At 40.8% G+C, this 20,924-nt stretch overlaps 1 protein-coding gene across 3 annotated transcripts in view; it reads right to left on the bottom strand.

Annotated features, from left to right (window-relative positions):
* Nucleotides 1–19,791, bottom strand: part of LOC121328227 (mannose-1-phosphate guanyltransferase beta) — a 63,474-nt gene extending 43,683 nt beyond the window's left edge. The window contains exons 1-2 of one of the 3 annotated variants that reach the window (XM_041272776.1): nucleotides 18,841–19,791; nucleotides 6,740–7,118 (exon numbers count right to left, since the gene is read on the bottom strand). In XM_041272776.1, coding sequence (XP_041128710.1) covers nucleotides 6,740–6,962 — 223 coding nt within the window. In that variant the 5' untranslated portion in view covers nucleotides 6,963–7,118; nucleotides 18,841–19,791. The remainder of the gene's footprint in view (nucleotides 1–6,739; nucleotides 7,119–18,840) is intronic. The other 2 variants (XM_041272777.1, XM_041272778.1) reach the window with 2 other exon arrangements.
* Between the last annotated feature and the right edge of the window lie 1,133 nt (nucleotides 19,792–20,924).

The raw sequence follows: 20,924 nt of genomic DNA, 5'->3' as shown, positions 1-20,924 counted from the left end.
CCCAGCTATCCTCAGTGTGCAGGAGGAGCCTGGTGTTATTACTGTATATACAATGAGATCTGATCCCAGCTATCCTCAGTGTGCAGGAAGAGCCTGGTGTTATTACTGTATATACAATGAGATCTGATCCCAGCTATCCTCAGTGTGCAGGAGGAGCCTGGTGTTATTACTGTATATACAATGAGATCTGATCCCAGCTATCCTCAGTGTGCAGGAGGAGCCTGGTGTTATTACTGAATATACAATGGGGTCTGATCTTTAAAAGAACGACATGACATGCTCTTTGTATTTGTAATTATAGTATTTATAGAAGCAGGTTACAGACAGCAAGGACAATTGTAGCAGCCTAAGTGGGTTTAGCATTTCAGAAAGGTCATCTGACATGCACTGGTTATTATGACACCGTTGCCACCAATAAAGTGCGCGATTTCATGCCGCATAAATAAATCACTGTTGCGACAACAAAGGTTTATTCCCTTATTTGAATTTCGTAAGACTTTATGGGCAACCATTTCAACATCACAGGGCATATGAAGGACTATGCACCAGACCGTTTCAGGGCTCTCAAACTTTTTCCCCATGGAGGGTCCAGGACTCAACCAGAAGACATTGTGGGGGTCCCAGTGAAAATACTGGGGGTCCCAATAAAAGTACAAAGTCTTAAAGTTATGGTACACACATCTTTTTGTTCTTATTCATTAAAAGTTGACGATTTTTTAACAAGAAACAAACACTAAAAGCCACAAACACAAAAAAAAAAAAATCTGTCAAATTTAATGAAAAAACTATATATATATATATATATATATATATATATATATATATATATATATATATATATATATATATATATATATAAATCTGGCTACGGTCATTTGGGGAAAAAAAATAAATAAATACTGGTATCCAACATCATAACTGCCATTAATTCTGCCAAGAATTAAAAAGCAAGCAGTAGACCCTTAACCCTAGCAGTATTACTACAGTACAGGTAAACAGACAGTGGAAAATTAGTCTACTTGGACTTTACTTTTGAACATATTACTTTAAAAAGACAACAAATTGGCAGAAAAAACAAGTTTGCCGATTCAGTACTTTAGGAGGCAAAAAAATCCACTAAACTTCTGAGCTATTTCTGTCAGCAACCACTGACGTCTTTCAAACACAGTTGTTAATGCTTGTGAAGCAGTCAGCCAGAAAGCTTGAAATGGATTTCATTGTAGTGTTCAGTCCCTTCAGTCCGCTCCGATGCAAGACGTACCCGGGTCGATGTTTCTCAGTTCTCCACAGGAACTAACCCAGAGCAACAACCCACCAACATTATTAAGCTTGCAAAAAGCAGCTGTATTGCCAGCATGATTTTAAATAAATAAATAAATATGGTAGGGTGGTCCGTGTCAGATGGACAGATGTGCATCTCGGGGATGCAGACAACTGCAAACCTGACAGTCCCAACAGACCATCGGGTCGCAATGGCCATGGGTCCCCATTCCCGAGAGCTGTGTTTCTAAAATGAGAATATTGGTTCCAATTTACCCCCTCCATCTATCGGAAGAGGGCAGTAAGGTAGGAACAATAATTTATAATCATATCCATACTTCTTTTAGTATTAATTGTCACTTTGGCTGATTATTTGTTTTAGTTAACATGTTCAACATTGTATTGCTTCAGAAAACGAGTCCAAAGGTTCCTGATACAAAGCTGCACATTAGTAACAACTCATCATCCATTGCCTTGGACTTTCAAATGCCAAGCAACACTGTTAATATAAAAGATTACAATTATACAATTGAATTGGTGATAGTGCTACTATTCAAATATTAGTATTTTTTTTTTAATATATAAATTTTGTGTGCCCAATTATTTAGCCACCCCCCCCCCTCGATTTTCTCCCCAATTTGTAATGTCCAATTGTTTTTTCTCCGCACCGCAGCAATTCTCCACACAGCTCAGAAGATCCCACAACCAAGCCAGCTTCCTCCTTCACCCTTGAACTCGAGAGCGGATGTCAGCGAGCTACTGACCTCTGGAGGACAAAGACCAGCACTGCAAGGGTCCGTTCTGAGCTGACTGGGCCCCGGACAGCAGGGTTCACTGTAGCACGATGAGGAAAAACAGTCCCTGCAGGTTTTGCCTCCGCAGCGAAGACCGGCGACGCCGCACAGCCAGGACAATAGTCTTTAATTTTGAATCAGCTGGAAAGTACAATTTATACCATATTACAGCAAAAAAAAAAAAAAAAAAAACGGTACTCAATCATATTACATATTAAAACAGACAGCAACGCACTTCTTTACATTACAAACTTGATCATTTTTCAACCATCTGTCTCAGCACTGCACTGCAAAATTATCCTTGTTATATTAAACATCAAATCAGGTGATAATCAATATTGATTATGGTGATGATTTACAGCTGATCACAGAGAATGTCATCCTTGCACAACATGGTTGGGGGTAAACAGAAAGGAGAAGCTCCTTGGGTGATGTCAGCCTCGTGGCATGATGAATAATTTTTTAGGAATGTTTTTGAATCTGTAGTTACACATAATCTTATCTTAAAAAAAAAACAATTTTTATTATTAGAATTGAATTTTATTTTTTATTTGATAATTTTTTTTTATTTTTTTATTGAATAATTATTTTATTTGAATGTTTTTTTATTTTAGAATTTAATTGTAATTTTTTTATATTAAAACACCACAATGAAAGGGAGACGACTCTTACGTCGGTTCAATTCCTCCCTGGGCAGGAGTCTGGACACCAGAGGATGCTGTGCAGCAACCTACCCTTTCACAGACACATCACAATAATGCAATCAGGCTCAAGGCGTGATTAATGCACATTAGGCTTTGTTCTTCTGGGTTGTTTTTAACAGTAATTTAATTAATTTAACAGTAATTATAACAGCTCCATAGGCTTGGGGATAGGACTGTTCTTGCCCTTTCCAGCCAAGTTGTTTTTATATGTTTTGCAGAGGGTTGCAAAGGGTTTTATCCAATGAGCCCAAACAATAGGGTCTGCGACTGACCCCTAGAATACACAGTGTGTATCAAGACAAAAGGAAAAATGGCAATCAGAGAAGGGTGCGGGTCTTAAATTACTGTACACACACAAGTCAAAACCAAGATGTCTCAATTCAGTAAATTAAGTGGAAACCCATTACACCCCGCTGCAAACTGTAGAGACCACCTTATCTCTCTCTCCACAGTTCAAATCAGTAGAGCTAATCTGAGGACTTGCATTTCTAAACTATCTAAGATCAGGCTTGTTTGAAGCCTGCTATCCACCCCCCACCCCCTTACAAGCTTCTCACTGTAGTAAGACAGTCTCATATTGTTTCTATCTGTTCTCTAAGTATCTGCAAAATACACAACTACGAAGCTTTGGTCAAAAATGAGAACATGTCCGCTACAGCCTTTTGTGAACATGTCGTCATTATGCTGAATCTTCCTGTTGCAAGTCTAATCACAATGGGCAAAACTTGATAATAGGCGCTTGGCTGGCATGTCGTACTAGTTGCATTACTGTTTCACTCTGGAGAACCTACTCACTGCAGTGAGGCTTCTCTATTTCCAAAACTACAAGAAACTGCATTCACGCACCAATACAAAACGGGTTACCACAATTGGACAAGTTTGGGAAACCAAACTGAAACTAAAGTCGGGTCCACAACTAAGCAATCAGTTGTGCAACCAAATCGCTATCAAAATTGCGTAACTTAAATCGCCTGCAACTGCTTTGTCCACACCTGAGCGACTAGTTAAACAACAAGTTTCCTGCATTTAGAAGTGAGTGTATTTTATTTAATTTTTCTGGAGATTACGCAGACCCTGCTGGTGCTGTCGGTTCTTTCCCTCATCTGCAATTATCTTTAGTAAACGATGGCTTCACTAATTACCGATGAAGAACTGGCTGTTATAGTCATCTCATCTGTAGTTATTTTAAATGCGATATTAAAAGCAGAAGCAAAGCCGCGTAAACGCTGGACAAGACCTTGGCTGAGAATGCAGTTGTTATCTTTTAAAACAGTACCTGCTTCTTAACCACAGGAAAGTAAACAGTCAGGAGATTGTAACAACCAATCATATTTCGCCACCATGCACATGATAAAAAATGTCACTACACATTGCTCAGCACATTGTCTGAAAGTACAGCTTGTGTGTACTGTAAGCAACCCGTTGTGCAACTGCTTGCAGCTGGTTGCAGAAACGTCCACACAGAAGTGATTCAGTTGCATGCAACCAAGTTGCACAACTGTTTGCTCAGGTGTGGACTCTGCTTAGTACCCCTTGCACAGTAACATCCGAGAATGTCTGAAGACCACGGAGAGGCTGCTGGGGCAGCACCCTGCCCTTTCACAGACACTTCACCACAACAACAGGCTTGTTTTTAACTGTCAATATGATAGATTAGTATTAGCAAGTGTGTTTCAGCCTTTAGTTTCAGGAACACCCCAGATGGGTTTGGCTGATGGAAAGGTAGGCATGGCACAGGCTCTGAACCTGGATGCTGGGTATGCTAGCTAGAGAAGGACCTATGTCGTTCACATTTGAATTATGGATAGTTGTTTAGGGAATACAAAAAGATCCAAGCCCAAGGGCATTTTTGGAAAGCATTGCTGACATTACCTCACGTGAACGCAGTGGTCCCTCGGAGGCCCCTCCTTTGCACTAGATTTACTTCAGCTTCCATTTCTAGCATGCCTTTGTTGTGGGAGGACAGCAATTCCTCTCGCCTTGCTGTCATGAACCAACAATGCGGAGCTTCTGGGGGCCTGGCTATTTATATCTGGGACAAACAGACTACATGAGAGTGGAGTTTTTGTTTTTTATTTTAGAGGAAGTTCCACTCATGGGTAAATGGGAACTATTTCCTATTGTAAGATCAAGTAATCCTTGAGCCTGATAACGGCAAGGCCAAAATGGCCTTCAGTTCAATAAATTCATAGACAGCACCAAGCCCACTAAACGTAAGTCAATGCCAAAAGTAAAATAAATTTTAACAGCAACTCTAAAGTCAGATTCACAAAGAGCAAGTTACCTTCGCATAATGAACACGTTTTGAATGTGTTCCCATCCTGATAAAAACACAAGGGTCAAGCAAGACTTGACAAAAACGCATGTTTAAAAGCTAGACATAGGCCTAACACAAGAATGAGTAAAACAAAAGTGTTTTGCTATAACCAGCAGTTACAAAAAAGTCAAAATTAAAAAAGGTGTATGTAAATGTGCCTACTTTGTTAATTGTACAGTGAAAGTGCTGAAAGATGCCTTGAATATAATGCTAACTGCATTGCTGTTGGGCGGCAAGGCAGCAGGCATCTGAGATTGGAGCCTGCGAGCGTGTAGCTCCCTGTGAGATGTGACTTAACCAAGCAAATCACATCACCATGCAATTGTTTCGATCCAAACACTCCTTAATTTGGTATGTATGGACGTCTCTACAATGTCTGCGAAGAGACATATTTGGATGGGCATTCCGGTACTTGAGAAGGGCACTGTGGCAAAGTGCCCCTCCCCTGTGTATATTTTGTGTTGTATGTTGTGTGTTGATATTGGTATGTAGTCATTGGTACACGGGTCTGCGTATCACGAGTGTTTAAAATGTATATTTGTATTTAGGCACGAGGATTGCACAGCACTTCACGTGCAAGTAAAATGTAATAATATGTGAGCACGGGGAATTGCACTTTATTCATTCACGTGCAGTTGTACCGCAACTCCAATTGAATGTTTGATTAGCAATCAAGTCTCGGTACAGCTCCATAAAAGCTGCATGTTTTCACTCACTCGGGGTTGTGTGTTCAGTGAGTGGAGAATGGGATAGGAGACGGAGGTTATAATAATAATAATAATAATAATAATAATAATAATAAAATATCAGCTCACCGTGTTTGTCTGTGTAGTAGGTTTTGTTTGTCTCTTATTTTGGTGAAAGTGCCGTCTCCTGTGTTTTTGTTTGTTACAACCTTTTTATTTACTGTTCTGTTCATTCATTAAATGCTGACCGAAACCAATCGCTCAGCTCCACCCAACTCCACCTCTCTGTTGTTTATTTCCTGGTTCCTGTTTCTAGTCTGGCGTCACCCACTACAGCCGTCTTTGTGACAGGCACCCACAGCAATTGCTGCATGGCCGGCGTTAATTTGGAACCCTGGAATCAATGTGAATACTGAACTGGAAACAGTTTACTAAGTTTTTACTCATTTACTAAGTTTCGTTAATGCCTTCATCAGTATACTGATTATGGCATGATTAACTGCAACATTTGTCGCTTGTTTTATATCTTTAATAGTTTAATATGTTTAACCTTCTTTAAAAATCTAGAATTAGAAGAATGGAAAACACTTTGAACAAATATTTGAATATGAAAAAAAAAAACATTTGCCTTGCAAATCAATAAGCTGCTTTCCCTAATGATTGACATGCTTTGACCCTGCATACACCGCTTTAAGGAACTGTTACACTTTATTTAAGTAATCTTAATGGGTCAGGGTTTCCGGAGTTTCAATTAAGTATATCATATAAATGATCAGGAGCTAGGAGTTTGATGTTAAATAAATTGTTCTTCTGCATGAAAAACTCCTAGTAGTAAACCTACAGACTCGGGCGAGACACATTCATGCTGTGATCAGTCAATTCAGAAGATTTAGTGTGTAGTCATTTCATTGATATAGTTCTGAAACCCAGGACTGGGCGCAGCAGGGCTCGTGCGAGTTTCAAGCCCTGTTTACATACCTTTGTACTCCGGGCTGAACTCCTTCATCTCAGGGGGCAGGGACTCATAGAAGCGCTCCTCACGGGAGATGAGAGGCTTGCAGACAGTGTGGTCATCGTAGCGCATCATGCTGGTGTGGCCGCCCACCTGGTGCACGAAGGGCTCCAGCAGCACCCCGCCATCCCTGGCTGGGCCCTGGCTCTTGCCGTGCTTCTCCACTTCCATGGTTTGCGAAAGGCACATGGTGTTGACAGGCCAAGGGGTGCTGGGGGCATGGGCTCCGACGCGCAGGACAGGGGGCGTCGGCTGGGATCGCACGCTGCTGCCGGGAGGCGGAGCCAGCCCGACGCTGCCCACAAGTCAGCCAATCCCGGTTCACTGTGCTCAGGGAGCACAATCCTGCAACGAAAAATAAAACAAGGATTTCATTTCGAGCTGGGTCCATTTTCATCCATAACTATTAAACACTTAACCCTTTGCAGTCCTATGTCGCACCGGGTCTGACATTACAATTTTCCCTTTCCAGTCTGATATCATCAAAAAGACGTCAAGCACAGGTCTCTAGTGTTTTTTTCTCCAGAAGAAGCAGAGAAAAACGTTCAATGGCCGAGTGAGACTGGTAGGAGCCCCAAAAAAAAAAATTTTAATTAATTTAAAAAAGGGGGTGTATCTGAGCAATACACATGGCCCCTGCACCCGGACACAAACAAAGACAGCTGCTTCCACATCCAGTAAGCAAAGAATATCACAGACATTTGCAGAGCTTTTTGAGATGTTATAGTAATAAAATAATGATTTGGATCGCATTACTGAGGACTGTGGTGATAAAATGAGTGATCAGTGCAGGATTTACCAGTATGCACGACTATGAAGAGGTATGTGAAAAATACAGTGAACAAGGGGTGGGGCTTGGCTGGAGATGCAGTACTGAGTGTCCTTTTGCTAAGCAGTGCCTTTTAAACCTGTTTTACTTAAGTGTTTACGCAAACTTATACAAAACTGTACTGTAGTTTAAAAGAGAACCGTTTCCAGTTCGAAATTAAAAGATATAAATCTACAGTTACTGCAGTTTCTCCTTTCAAACTAAATGACAGTCATTGCACTTGTCTTGGACCAAAGTTTTAATTCTTTCTGTAAAAAAAAAAAAAATTCTACCACACTGTTCTGTAATTCAGCCTTCTCTATTTTATCAGAAAAGCAGACCTTAAACAGTTGTTTGTTTGTACACATCAAGGACATTTTAGCAATAACACAAGCCCCACCCACCCCTCTCAAAATCACGTTAACGATTTGTGAAAACTCCACTGCATCCTATATTGTGCATAGAACATATGGTAGGAGAACAACCTTGGAAATGAAACAACCTCTACAATGAAAATCATTAGGCTCACAATAATGAGACACCCTACACACACAGTATTAACTTAGAATATTACTGTGCATCTTGACAAAACAAATTAAAAAAGGATACTGAGCCCATATTTCCAACACAGACTTCTATAGTAAAAATGTCCAAACTCTTTTTAAACCTTTACGAAGTACTGCTCCTTTAAACCTGACCCATCCTCTCTGCCCTGCCTCTGCAGACGCGAGTGTGAATCGTGCACTGCGTTATCCCATGCGCGCTTCCCAGCTTTTGGCTTGTGTCCAATTACTGTGTATTAATTTCCAAAACACAAAAAAGCTTGTCTGTAGTTCGTCTGACAGAGAAGTGAACAAGGCTCCAATGCCTTGATTGTACATACACCTCAGGCTGTGGGCAGTCAAATCAATAGCTATTCCAAGATATTAATCTGTGCTTTACCAAATGCATCCTAGGCTAGCACTCACAGGAAAAATGTTTAAAAACCTACCTCTCACCCAGCCCTGCAGAGGTTTTCAGCAGGATACAGAATGAAATACATGTCCAGCGAAGGCTGGGACTCTTTCCTGTACAGACCAGTTCACATCACTGACAGTGTTGACATTGCTGTAGGTTGTGACGGTACTGGGGTTATCTTTAGCTGGCTTTTCAGATTAATCTTCTCCCAAGTCCCAGGTCTCTTGCAGACTTCAGCATGTTTTTCTCGAGGATGTCTCTGTACTTTGCTGCATCCATTTTGCCCTCTATCTTCACATCTTTCCAAGCCCTGACGCAGAGAAGCATCCCCATAGCATGATGCTGCCACCACCGTGCTTCACAGTAGGGATGGTGTTCTCAGGATGATGTGCGGCGTTAGGCTTGCGCCAAACATAGTGCTTAGCGTTGAGGTCAAAAAGCTCTATTTTGGTCTCATCAGACCATAGAATCTTCTTCCACCTGGACTCAGTCTCCCACATGCCTTCTGGCAAACTAGCCGAGATTTGATGCAAGTTTTTTTCAACAACGGCTTTCTTTTTGCCACCCTCCCGTAAAAGGCCAGTTTTGTGAAGCACCAGGGCTATTGTTGCCGTATGCACAGTGTCTCCCAGCTCAGCTGTGGAAGACTGCAACTCCTTTACAGTTTCTATAAGCCACTTGGTGGTCTCCCTGACTTGTGCCCTTCTCTTCTGGATACTCAGTTTTTGAGGACAGCCTGTTCTAGACAGATTCACAGTTGTGCCATATTCTCTCCATTTCTTAATAATGGACTTTACTGTACTCCGGGGGATAATCAATGCCTTGGAAATGTTCTTATATCCTACCCCTGATTGGTGCTTTTGAAGAACCTTATTCCGGATTCGCTTTGAATGTTCCTTCGTCTTCATGATATAGTTTTTGTTAGGAAAAGTACTAACCAACTGTGGGACCTCCCAGAGACAGGTGTATTTAACCTGAAATCATGTGAAACACCTTAATTACAAAACAGGTGGACACCATTCAACTAATTATGTGACTTCTAAAGTTCATAGCAAAGGGAGTGGATACTTATGCAATCAATTATTTTCTGTTTTATATTTGTAATTAATTTAGAATAATTTGTAGATTTTATTTTTCACTTTGACATAATGGACTTTTTTTGTGTGATCAGTGGCAAAAACAATAAAATGTGGAAAAGTCCAAGGGGGGGAGAATATTTTTGAGAGCCAATGTATATATGGTTAAGTCTCCACCCCCCATACTTGGTGGAAGCACCTTTGGCAGCAATTACAGTTGTGAGGCTGTTGGGATAGGTCTCTACCAACTTTGCACACCTATATTTGACAATATTTGACCATTCTTCTTTACAAAACTGTTCAAGCTCTGTCAAGTTCTTTGGAGAGCGCTGATGGACAGCAATCTTCAAGTTATGCCACAAATTTACGATTTGATTTACGTCAGGGCTCCGATTGGGCCACTCAAGGACATTTACCTTTTTGTTCCTTAGCCACTACAGTGTAGCTTTGTCAAATCATTGTCATGCTGAAAGGTGAACTTCCGTCCCAGTTTCAGCTTTCTTGTAGTGTGCAACAGGTTTTCCACAAGGTCTTCTCTGTACTTTGTTCCATTCATTTTCCCTACTATTCCGACAAGTGTCCCAGTCCCTGCCGATGAGAAATATCCCCATAACATGATGCTGCCACCACCATGCTTCACAGTAGGGATTGTGTTCTTCGGGTGATACAACGCTTTGCATTTAGGCCAAAAAGTTCCATTTTAGTTTAGACAGATCACAAAACCTTTTGCCACATGGCTACAGAATCTCCCGAGTGTTTTTTTGCATAGTTCAAACAGGATTCAAGGTGGGCTTTCTTGAGTAATGGCTTCCTTCTTGCCACCCTACCATACTGGCCACATCGGTGGAGTGCATGGGATATTGTTGTCACATGCACTTTGACCAGTCTTGGCTATAAAAGCCCGTAGCTCTTGCAAAGTTGCCACTGGCCTCTTGGTAGCCTCTCTGATCAGTCGCCCCCCACCCCCCCACCCCGTGCTGTGTTAAACGATTCAAATAATTCCTAAATGTTAAACCATTGTCAACACAGTCTCACCCACATGAAAATTGTTGTGGACCATAAAAATAGAAGCAGTACTCTAATGGATGACTTCTCAATAGTTCAAACATTTTAAATCTATCTTAAACGTTTAGGAAATGAATTGCCAAGTTATAAATTTTCTAATGAAGGCAAACAAACAAACAATTTCACTCAGAACTGATTATTTTATACATTATAAAATAAACCAAATAAAAAAAAAGAATAAATAATAAAAATAAAAATAAAAACCACACCACAGAGATTATTGCTAAGAAGTAATTTGGGAAAAATAGTTGCCTCTATTAGGCAGTGAAGTCTATATAACAAGTTGGAGAATGACGTATCTTTAAACTAAGACAATGTACTGCCCTTTAAAAGCTAGATCCCAAACTGGTCCCCCTACCCCAAATAGTGTGAATCCCTTTCTGAACTCTGAAACGCAGACATGTTCAAAAGGAGACAGATTTTCACAGCAACTATTTCCAGTTCTGTGATGTCAGTATAGAAACTGCAAGGGAAGGTTACTTAGCTCAAAGACTGTACTGGAAGTTTTTTTGCGAGACCTGGGAGTTGTTATTCATTGATTTATAAAGAATGTTGGTGTGGTGTTAATACATATATTAGCTGTTCTAGCGCTCCCTCTTTCCAGGAACACTGCTTCTGCTCGCTACAGGCATGTCTTGCACAGTCTGAGAACTGCCAAGTTTGGATAAACCAACACCAAAATAACGCCTTCCAGACACAGCCATACAACAAACCATAAAAATACTAGGGATATCAGGATATCATGCTTCACCATGTTCTCGACAAAATGACGAGTGCACGTGTGGCACAAACCTAAAGAACTCAGGGATGTAGAGTTCTTTAGGTTTGTGCCACACGTGCACTCGTCATTTTGTCAAGAACATGGTGAAGCATGATTCATCTGACCATTTCACATTTCTCCACTGCTTGGTAGTCCATTGCCTGTGCTTTTTGCACCACTGGACTCTCAAACGTGCATTGCCAGGTGTGATGAGCGGTTTGTGCACTTCAACCCGACTACGATATCCCGCTGTGTGGAGTTCTCGGCAGACCGTTTTTGATGAAATTGGCTGATCGCACCCCAGGTTGAAATTTGCAGTCAATTGACCTGTTTTGCCTTGCACTCCAATGCACGGATATCACAATCCTGGAGTATGCGCTTCCGCCCACTGTTGCCCTTTGCTGATGATGTCTTTCCCTCGGAGTTCCATGCCGACATCACCTTAGACACCATTGCTCTTGAAACATCACCAAGTTGAGCTGTCTTGATCACTGAAGCTCCTGCCAAACACATCCCAACAATCACCCCTCTTTCAAAGTCACTGAGGTCTCTTGCAGCCATGCTACCCATAACTATAGGCAACCAGGCCTGTCCAGCATTTTTATACATGACCCTAAGCATGCTGGGATGTTATTTGCTTAATTAACACGAGTCACATCTGTGTGGAAGTCCTTGCTTTCAATATACTTGGTGTCCCTCATTTACCCAGGTGTTTCCATTTCTTTGTCAGCTACCTGTATGTGCTGAATTTCTCCTCTGTGTCACTGTCAATAAAAGTCATTTTTTTTTATTTCTCTCTGCCATGTTGAGCAGAGTAGTTACAGACAGTGGTTGCATCATTAAAGCCAATTTCAAATCTCATGGTTTTAATTTCAGCGGCAGGGGTTGGTTGCCTAGCTAAAGTGCAGCAGGGGAGCACACATAATGAAACAATGAAAAATCGCGAGTAAAAACACAATGGAGTTCCCTTAATACAATCCCAAATTCTCTTTACAAATCCCGGGATTTCTGGATCTGAATTAGCATTATGGGATCCCGGGACTGGGATTCCCGGGATTGCAACGGGCCAAAATGAAAACATCAGATACGTGTCACACTCATTTAACCACCACTATATAGGGTCGGATATGTGAGTGCTCACTGTATAACAGATTCGGTTACATTGTTTACCCTCAAGAGTTTAAGGATGATTTAATTGTGCAGCTGATCCCCCAGTTAGACAATGATAATATATCTTCAGCCAAAGAAGCAGGTGGTAATTTAAGATGAAATGTTATTTATGTAATGCCTTTCACACAAAATGGATCTCAAAGCAATGTACAATACACAGCAAAGAAAATCACAATACAATATATTTGTATAAGGATCCCAGGTGTGTCACACACAACTGCCACCAAATAGACCATTACTCAAAAAATACAACAGCCTAATAAAGAATATGTTGAAAACAGCAATAAAAGAGATACAAAATTTCTCACACAGACCATTAAGAAAAGGTGAAAGGAATGGGCAGTAATGAGTAAAAAGAGAAATGTGGGCTGTAAGCTTGTTTTACCAATGGTTAAACAAAAGAAATGCAAAAGCCATATGAAATGTGAAATGCTAAACTGAAAATCGCAATAGCCTTTTCTAAGTGCTACATTTGAAATGTGTAATACTAGAATTAACCAATTGTTGACATGATTGTTTCACAAATTCTATTCGCTTTTCTGTTGAACTGTGGTTTTATTGACAAATCAGTTTTCTATGGACTCGTAGCACAAACTGTGGATTCGTTAATCAGTACATCTGCCCCGCACTCCCCTTCTCTTCATAGCCACTTTTAGTTAGAACATTTGTGGAATCAACCAAAAGACCAAAGGGTGATGTCACAGAACTGTTTAAAAGTACCTTATTCAGCTGTGTTTTTAATGCTGTACAAGCTGACGTTGCTATCCTCTCCTAGCTTAGCCACTTACAGCAGGCTGGCTCCAGAGGTATTTGCAGCTGTCACAAGTTTGAAGGAGGGAAGTTTGAGGGGATGGGATGGGTTATAAAAACGAAAGGACAACCCAAGGACCCTCTTAGCCAAATGCAGCCCTCAGATGAATTTCAAAACATTCCCACATCCCCCTGGACAAGGCATAAACTCAAGGCCACAAATGACAACTGCAGGCGTAAGCCAGATGACTGACACGTGTCAAAGCGAGTGGAAAGACAGAAAGACAGAGAGTGCGAGACAGCGAGAGGTGACCCCAGTAAGCCCCTTTGCTGTGATGACAGTCTGGTGGAATTAGAAGCTGCAACCATTCCAGATTCATTTCGATGACTGCTGCTGCATTCTGGGGATTACCAAGCTAATTTTAGGCACAGCCTATCTAAGATTTTGTGGATGTGTGAAAAGAAAGGTAGGGACCAACAAATCAGGCAGTTTGAATATTGAGCATGTCTACAGTAATACTGCACCAAAACTGGGACATAAACAACCCTAAATAAATAAATAACTTTTAAAGTACTTAATGCCAATTAAAAAAGTGAATTTGGGGGGGGGGGGGGGGGGGGGGGGGGGGGGGATTTTTTTATAGGTGTCTGACATCTTATTTTCAGTTTTTCAAGCCTAGATTATGAGAATGAGCTGCTCTCATCAATTTCGTTTGGCTGTTTTTATATCCGACAATGTAGAACTGTTTAAGTGATGAGGAATGTTTTAAATGTTACGATACCCAATACATGACCAGGAAGCAAAGAAAGTAATCCTCATTTAAAGGAGTCTATTTATCTGATTGTGTGGCTTTGCAAGAATGCCATCCCCAATGCCTTGCTGTACCTTCAGAGTAGAATTTCACACACTCATCATTTGAGAGCTTTAAGAACTCCAATACTACATGCACAAAGAATCCATCCTTTTGATTTTCAATCCAAAGACAGTGCACAGTGTATAGTACATGCTTAATTCCATGGGTTTGGAAGAATCCATGGATCTAAACCTGTGCACTTGGAATTAAATCCCTTTACAAGGACTCAGTTCCCCAGGCAGGTAGCTTGAATCTGATTAGATTGTGTATATAAAAAGAGGCAAGACCTTCCGTGTAGACAGAACACATGCCTCAAAACACACACATCTCCCACATTATTCCAAAAGCAATGAAGACACTTTAATGGAGGGGGTCCAGGTTAGACCTCCACACCACCAGCAATTCTGCTACAAACAACGCTGGGATTGGGGTGCAGTTACTTCAGATGGCTAGGACTCACATCTGTCACAACCCAGCCAATTCTTTATCCTTTATCTCTCATAATCCCTTCACATCCTGCCTCAACATCCCTCTTGAATCGTTCTTTCGACAGAAACAGAAAGCAGACAAAAAGAAAACTGCCGCTCTTCACAGTTGCGTAACCGCACAGAGTCCACAATAACAATATGTCGGAAGGTGCACTTTGTAAACACAGGTTGATGCATTACAACATTACATTAGAAACCCCGTATCCATGGCATGAATGCTATTCAGTTTAAAACAGCTGTCATTGGTAAGGACAGGCCTTTTAGGTTTTTTATGTATTTTTTATTGGAGGGATATTGGTGGATAAAACAGAACATCCATCTCGAGGCTCATCGGATTCATTAAAGTGTCTTGTAGTGAGAACAAACACCACATTCCCCAGTACATAAATCGAAGGTCAATGAAGGTTGAGTGTTCCACCAGTCTGAACGCTCTCATGTTATCCCAGGTTGCAAGCTAGACAAACCCACAATGTTGACTAGCACAAGGACATAGCTGATGTCATACCTACATTTTTACATAGAGGTCATTTTATGTCATCCCACGCAGACAAAAATTGAATCAAAGTTCATCAACACCTAGCCTGGCACCATATTCTCAATCACACACTGGTCATATATCATCCACTGCAAATCAAGGAAACACCACCCTCCCCACAATGTAGTCAACTGGAGCTGGGAAAAAAAAAAAAAAAGTAGAAGCTCTAATTTCAGCTGGTCGTTACATCTCCTTACTGGAGCCCTCCTGTCACATTGAGGCACCGGCAGAGGCAGAGGTGGCTGTGAAGCTATGCAGTTCTTGAGAAGCAGCAATGTAAACATGAAGCAGGCACTAATTGATGGATGAAGGCACCTTGCCAACCTGGCTGTACTGCACAGCAGGGAGGTGTTGACAAAAGAGAAGGAGAGGAATTTGTTGGTCTAGGAATTGCAGCCTCAGGACACACAACTTTAGCCCAACAGTATAACCAGCAAAGCTGCAATCAATCCTCTACATGTCATGAACCCAGCATCCTTCAGCATCACAGCTCTGCAGTCTAACTAGCAAGAAAAATGTAATCTGCAGAGCTACGAAAAGCACTAGCTAGCAACCTTCACCACTGAATGTAGTCTGACTATCAATATCTCAAGAAAAATGTACCTACTTCTGCACTGAAATCCAACAGTGTGATCTGCTGCTGCTGGTCACATTCTAATGATTTAGGAGCCTCTGACTGCACACAGGAGTCAAATCAGGGAAACACCCACAAGTAGTATCCAATAAAACCACAGCGTGAACTAACAGTCAACCAAAAATGTGGATGAAAGCCAGGAAGAGGAAAAACCCCTTGGCTGGTCCCATGATAAATAATACTGGAATACCGGGGGTGGAAAACTCCTCTTGAGCTGATCAGTGCAAAGCACATTTTAGAAGCCTGTATATCCAGCACCGTGGCAGGGATCCAGATTGGAACTAAAATGGTTGCAAATGCGACAAAAAAAAAATAATAATTTGTGGTTAAGCACCATTGGCGCCTATACACAAAAATGATGCCTCTCTTTTAAAAGGCATGTGTTAATATTTATGAATTCGCTATAAGGTCAGTCTATACAAAAAAAATAAAAACAAAACATGCACACCACGTTTTAATAAAGTGCACGAAGGACGGTAACAGTTTGACTGAATACTATTCCAGGTTCAAGTTTTTAAGTGGTTCAATGTAATAATTAGGGACATGGCTAAAACAAAAATCTGGACTGGAAGTATCAATATTGCAGAGGTGCTGTATATGTATTAACACCAGCACAATACGGTAACCCCAGTTTAATACAACAGTATCGATAGTGACCAAATGTGTGCGAATGCTATTGTGTAAAATTGTAGCTTGCATTCAAGAAATTTATAAGAGTGAAATAAAAATATAAGAAAATGCCCTGAAAACTTAAAATAAAGAAAATAACATTAATGATGGGCTATAATGCAGCACAAAAGCTCAATAATTAAAAAAATAAATAAGTGTAAAGGTTGCCCTATCAGGCTGAAAAGAGACAATTTCTTTGTCAACTCAATAAAACCAACAATGTCTTTTGCCAGTCAAATCGTAAGGTGCCTAAATAAAGTAGTGTCAACATAAAGTTAGTGCAGACATTAAGTTAGTGTCTTAGCAAGTTGTTGAATTTTAGCAGTTGAATATGATAGCAACTAACTTGCTCTGAAGTGGCACCAGCAATTGTTTTTGGCCTGACGCCCTGCCGTAGTATCCATACTTTCAACGAGGGCAAGAGAGGGGCCTTTCAATCACTGAGCATGAGACAGAGTGAGTGACAACTGCAATAGAGCCTATTTGCAAAAAAGAGATGCTCCGATATCCCAGACTAACATATTTTGCTTAAATTTAAATCTGAAAGATAATCCAAACACAGGTAAAATTATCAGACAGAACTGAAATTTAAAAAGGAATAGAAAATGCTGTGTATTTTTATACAAATTCTTTAATCAAATGTGGCACATACTACACGGAACCAACAAACAGCACATTCTGCAAATACAGTCCAGAGAAGCCCAATGGACTGGGGTTTGTGGATAAGCGAGGGATACGGGGATAAAGAGCAAGGTGGGGAGCAATTCTCCAGTATTCTCAAAGAAGTAAACATGACCTCCATGGAATCCATCTTCCTCACTGAGCAGAAGACAGCCCAACTGGAGAAGAGCCTCATGGCTCAATGTCTGTGCTGCTGACTGTGCATGCTTATACTGTGCAACATTTCCATAGGCTGGCTGGAAGAGGATGGGATTACCTAAATATGCATGTCAAACATCGGCTTTATGTTAATGGTGCCTATAAAACAGTAGGTATTCTGTGCAAGACTACCATATGTGTTAACATTCAATATTTATTCTAACTATTTTCAACATACACAGAAACAACTCTTCCGAGAGGACTTCTTTCTATTGCAGTGTGAGCAGAGGAGCCCAGCTGAGCACAGTCACTGTGTAAACACTGGGGAGTGGACTGCTGAGGCAGCCTTAGCAAGCACAGCAGCTTACCTGAATTCCTACAAGCACAGAACAATGCATTTTGCTGAAAACTATAGGGCTTGTCCCATCTAAAACATAGGTATGTTTTCATTGTGGCTGCTTTAAAAATGCCCCCCCCCCCAAAAAAAAACCTTAACGACTTAACTAGACTGGTCAACTTTTATCCCATCAAGTGCCTTTGACGTTGACTGAGAGCCAATGAATTTGCCAGTGTAAGTGCAGTATTGGTCAGCATATGGTCTCCTGGAAAAACATTGGTATAGGAAGGGTTTCACCAGGCAAACATTCCGAAGTGTTTTGGCAATGCGGTTTGGAAAGAATTTGAAATCTGCAGTATAATATCCCTTACATTTGATTCCTGATCTAATACAGAGCCCCTATCATTCAGAAATTCAGAGAGCATAGTAGTATAGTGTGCAACATTTAGTTGCTGTATCCCCAGCAAGAATAAAACACACACTAAAGGTGTCAGGTGTACCATTACAATAGAACACCTTGACCCTATTCCCACAGCATACTACTGTCTGGATTGCAAAATCAGAAAAGCCCTTCATCCTGCAATAGCTCAGCCACTCAGCAATTTGTGACATTCACTTAGTTCAAGGGCTGTCACATCCATCTGTGTTATTTCTTGCTAGTTTTGTAAAAATCACCAGGTTGCCAATCATTTAAATGCTCCAAACTTGTGTAAATGCTTTGGAAATCTGGCCCACTGCATATAAAAAACACAGTGCAATATATAGGTACATATGGGGGCCTCCACTACAGGTTGGGACGGTTGACAGGTAGTAACGCCTAGTAAATGTAATGCATGGTTGGTTAGTGAAATACCACTCTGCGAATTGAAACGGCTCATTCATTTTAGTGTCGCTTGATGGAAGATTATTATTATTATTATTATTATTATTATTATTAATAATAATATAAACGCATTACGTTACACTATTACTACTAGTAATTACATTAACATTGTAATACTAGTTTTTAGAATATACTTGAGTTATATTTTTCACAATGTGATGCTGGGGTCCCAGTTAGCACTATGGATTTGCATAGCAAACACTAACTCTTCGCAAGAAAACACACATGCACGTAGAATACCAATGCCACGTTTTTTACTTACCGATTTGTTTTTCAGCCTCTCGCTGCCTCAGTGAAGACCCAAATCTATTAGCGGGAATTATCTGGCCCCAATCAGCACAGGCAGACCCGGTAGGTACTGAAGAACTCGGAGACTCGAACTCCTCCAACTCGGAGATCACTCAGATCTAAATTCACACAGGCTCCTCAAGACCACTTTTAAATTGGCTTAAAATAAGTAGACCGAATTGTGGAAGCACCCGAGAGTGTTGGTAGTCGGTTAAGAGCTGTCACTTACCCTGTTGTGAGCCCGGTAACAAATCCGAAATCCGGTCACAACAGAGCTGCAAGGATAACATCAGATACATTTTGAACACTGTCCAAACTAAAAAAAATAAGTCCTGGAAATGCCTGTAACAAAAAAGGCAGCAAAAACGTAACAAGGTATTGTTATTATTATTATTTACACGCCTCAACACCAAGTGTGGTGATGTCCTTATCGTCCTAATTTAAGGTTATGCGAGTGACAGATGTCAAATCCCACTTCTTGCAATACGATTCAATAATATTTCAAAAACAGTAATGCGCCCCGCCGCTTACACATTCACACCCTACCCCAGTTTTCTCCTGGTCGGTTCCGGTTTCAGTCCAGACTCGAACGGGGACAGTATCGATTTTTTTTTTCTCTCTCCCCGTAGCAAATCGGTTACTCTGTACTAAGTCCCGATCCCTCCTTCACTGGGGCCTCGGCTCCTCTTATTTAATATAGATTTATATATCTTGTTGTTAGCTTATTTTAGTGCAACGTAACTTTTCTCTCTGGGGTTGAAAAGAGCGTGGTTATCGGTACCATCTCTCTCGGGTTTCAGCATTCTCCTACCGGCCAAAACAGCACAGATATCTTTTCCCTTCAGAAAATAATAATGGCGGCTCGGAGGTCAGGACATGCACGTCATAGCAACTAATAGTCTGCACCTGCCTTCTACCGTTGCATAATATCAGCCAATCAAAATAACAGAAACGTCTCTTATAGTCCCGCCTTCCTCTATCCAATTTGCCATTTAGCCAATGTAATGCCTCTCCCACCTCTGTTTCCATTGGCTGCAGAAGACCTCTCCTAGCAACGGTGGTTCGAATGCTGAAACAGACATACCCACAATCCAGTCAATGGCTTGTTAACTGGAGTTATGATGTTGGATATGTACGTAAAACAAGATGATCATCATAACGGTTTTTTTTTTTTTTTTTTTTTTTTTTTTTTTTTTTTTTTAAACTGGTAAAACAAAACAAAAAAAAAATAAAAAATAAAATAAAAATTGAAATAACCACAGGTAGTAAAACACTGCCCTTGCATACTGTCCAGTTTGTTTACACCAGCAAAGTTGTTTTGTGTGACCTTGGTTTATATATCCGGTGTATATACACGATATACGAATACATTTTAAAACGCGACATTGCTTCTCCTAAACGCTGGTAAAATGACGTATGCGTGGTTTTGTTTTAGGGCTGGTACATGTTTCTGTCGCAGATGAATACGATAAGCCAGACTCAAACAGCTAAAGCTTGTGCAGTTTCAATCCGAACATGCAGCAAATTATGACTTTTTTCAGCAATATCCGACTGCGATTTCTGGTCACAGACGTGTGAGAAAAGTCTCTACGACTTTCCAAAAACGCTCACGTCGCAAGCGTGTGGAGGACGTAATTCTGACCTGCCTCAGGGTCAGAAACCTCGACTCCGACCAGAATGTGGTGTGAATGAACCAGCCACCTCATACCACTGGGATTATAAGCATCGTGTGACATGACACAAATCAAGATACGTTTATTTTAATTGAATTCTGTTAGTAAAGCATCAAAATGCGCGTGCTATATTACCATATTACCAAGTACTACAACTGGACACTGCCCTCCCATAGTTTTCTATGGAGCTCTGTTATTACTTAATAACGAATGCAAAATAAAGCACATTGCTAATATGACAATAATTAATTATGCTGTTGTCCAATTTCTGTGTTCTTGTGCATAGTTTAGCCTTTTAGTCTTGTTCCCCTTTCTTAACAGAGGTATTCTTACTGCAACACATCCTAAGTCCTGATTTCAAGAGTGTCCTTCGTACGGCTGATTT

This window comes from Polyodon spathula, chromosome 16 (genome assembly GCF_017654505.1).
Source record: "Polyodon spathula isolate WHYD16114869_AA chromosome 16, ASM1765450v1, whole genome shotgun sequence".
NCBI classification, from domain to species: Eukaryota; Metazoa; Chordata; class Actinopteri; order Acipenseriformes; family Polyodontidae; genus Polyodon; species Polyodon spathula.
The sequence above is the reverse complement of the archived record's forward strand: the minus strand, read 5'-3'. Positions and strand labels throughout refer to the sequence as shown.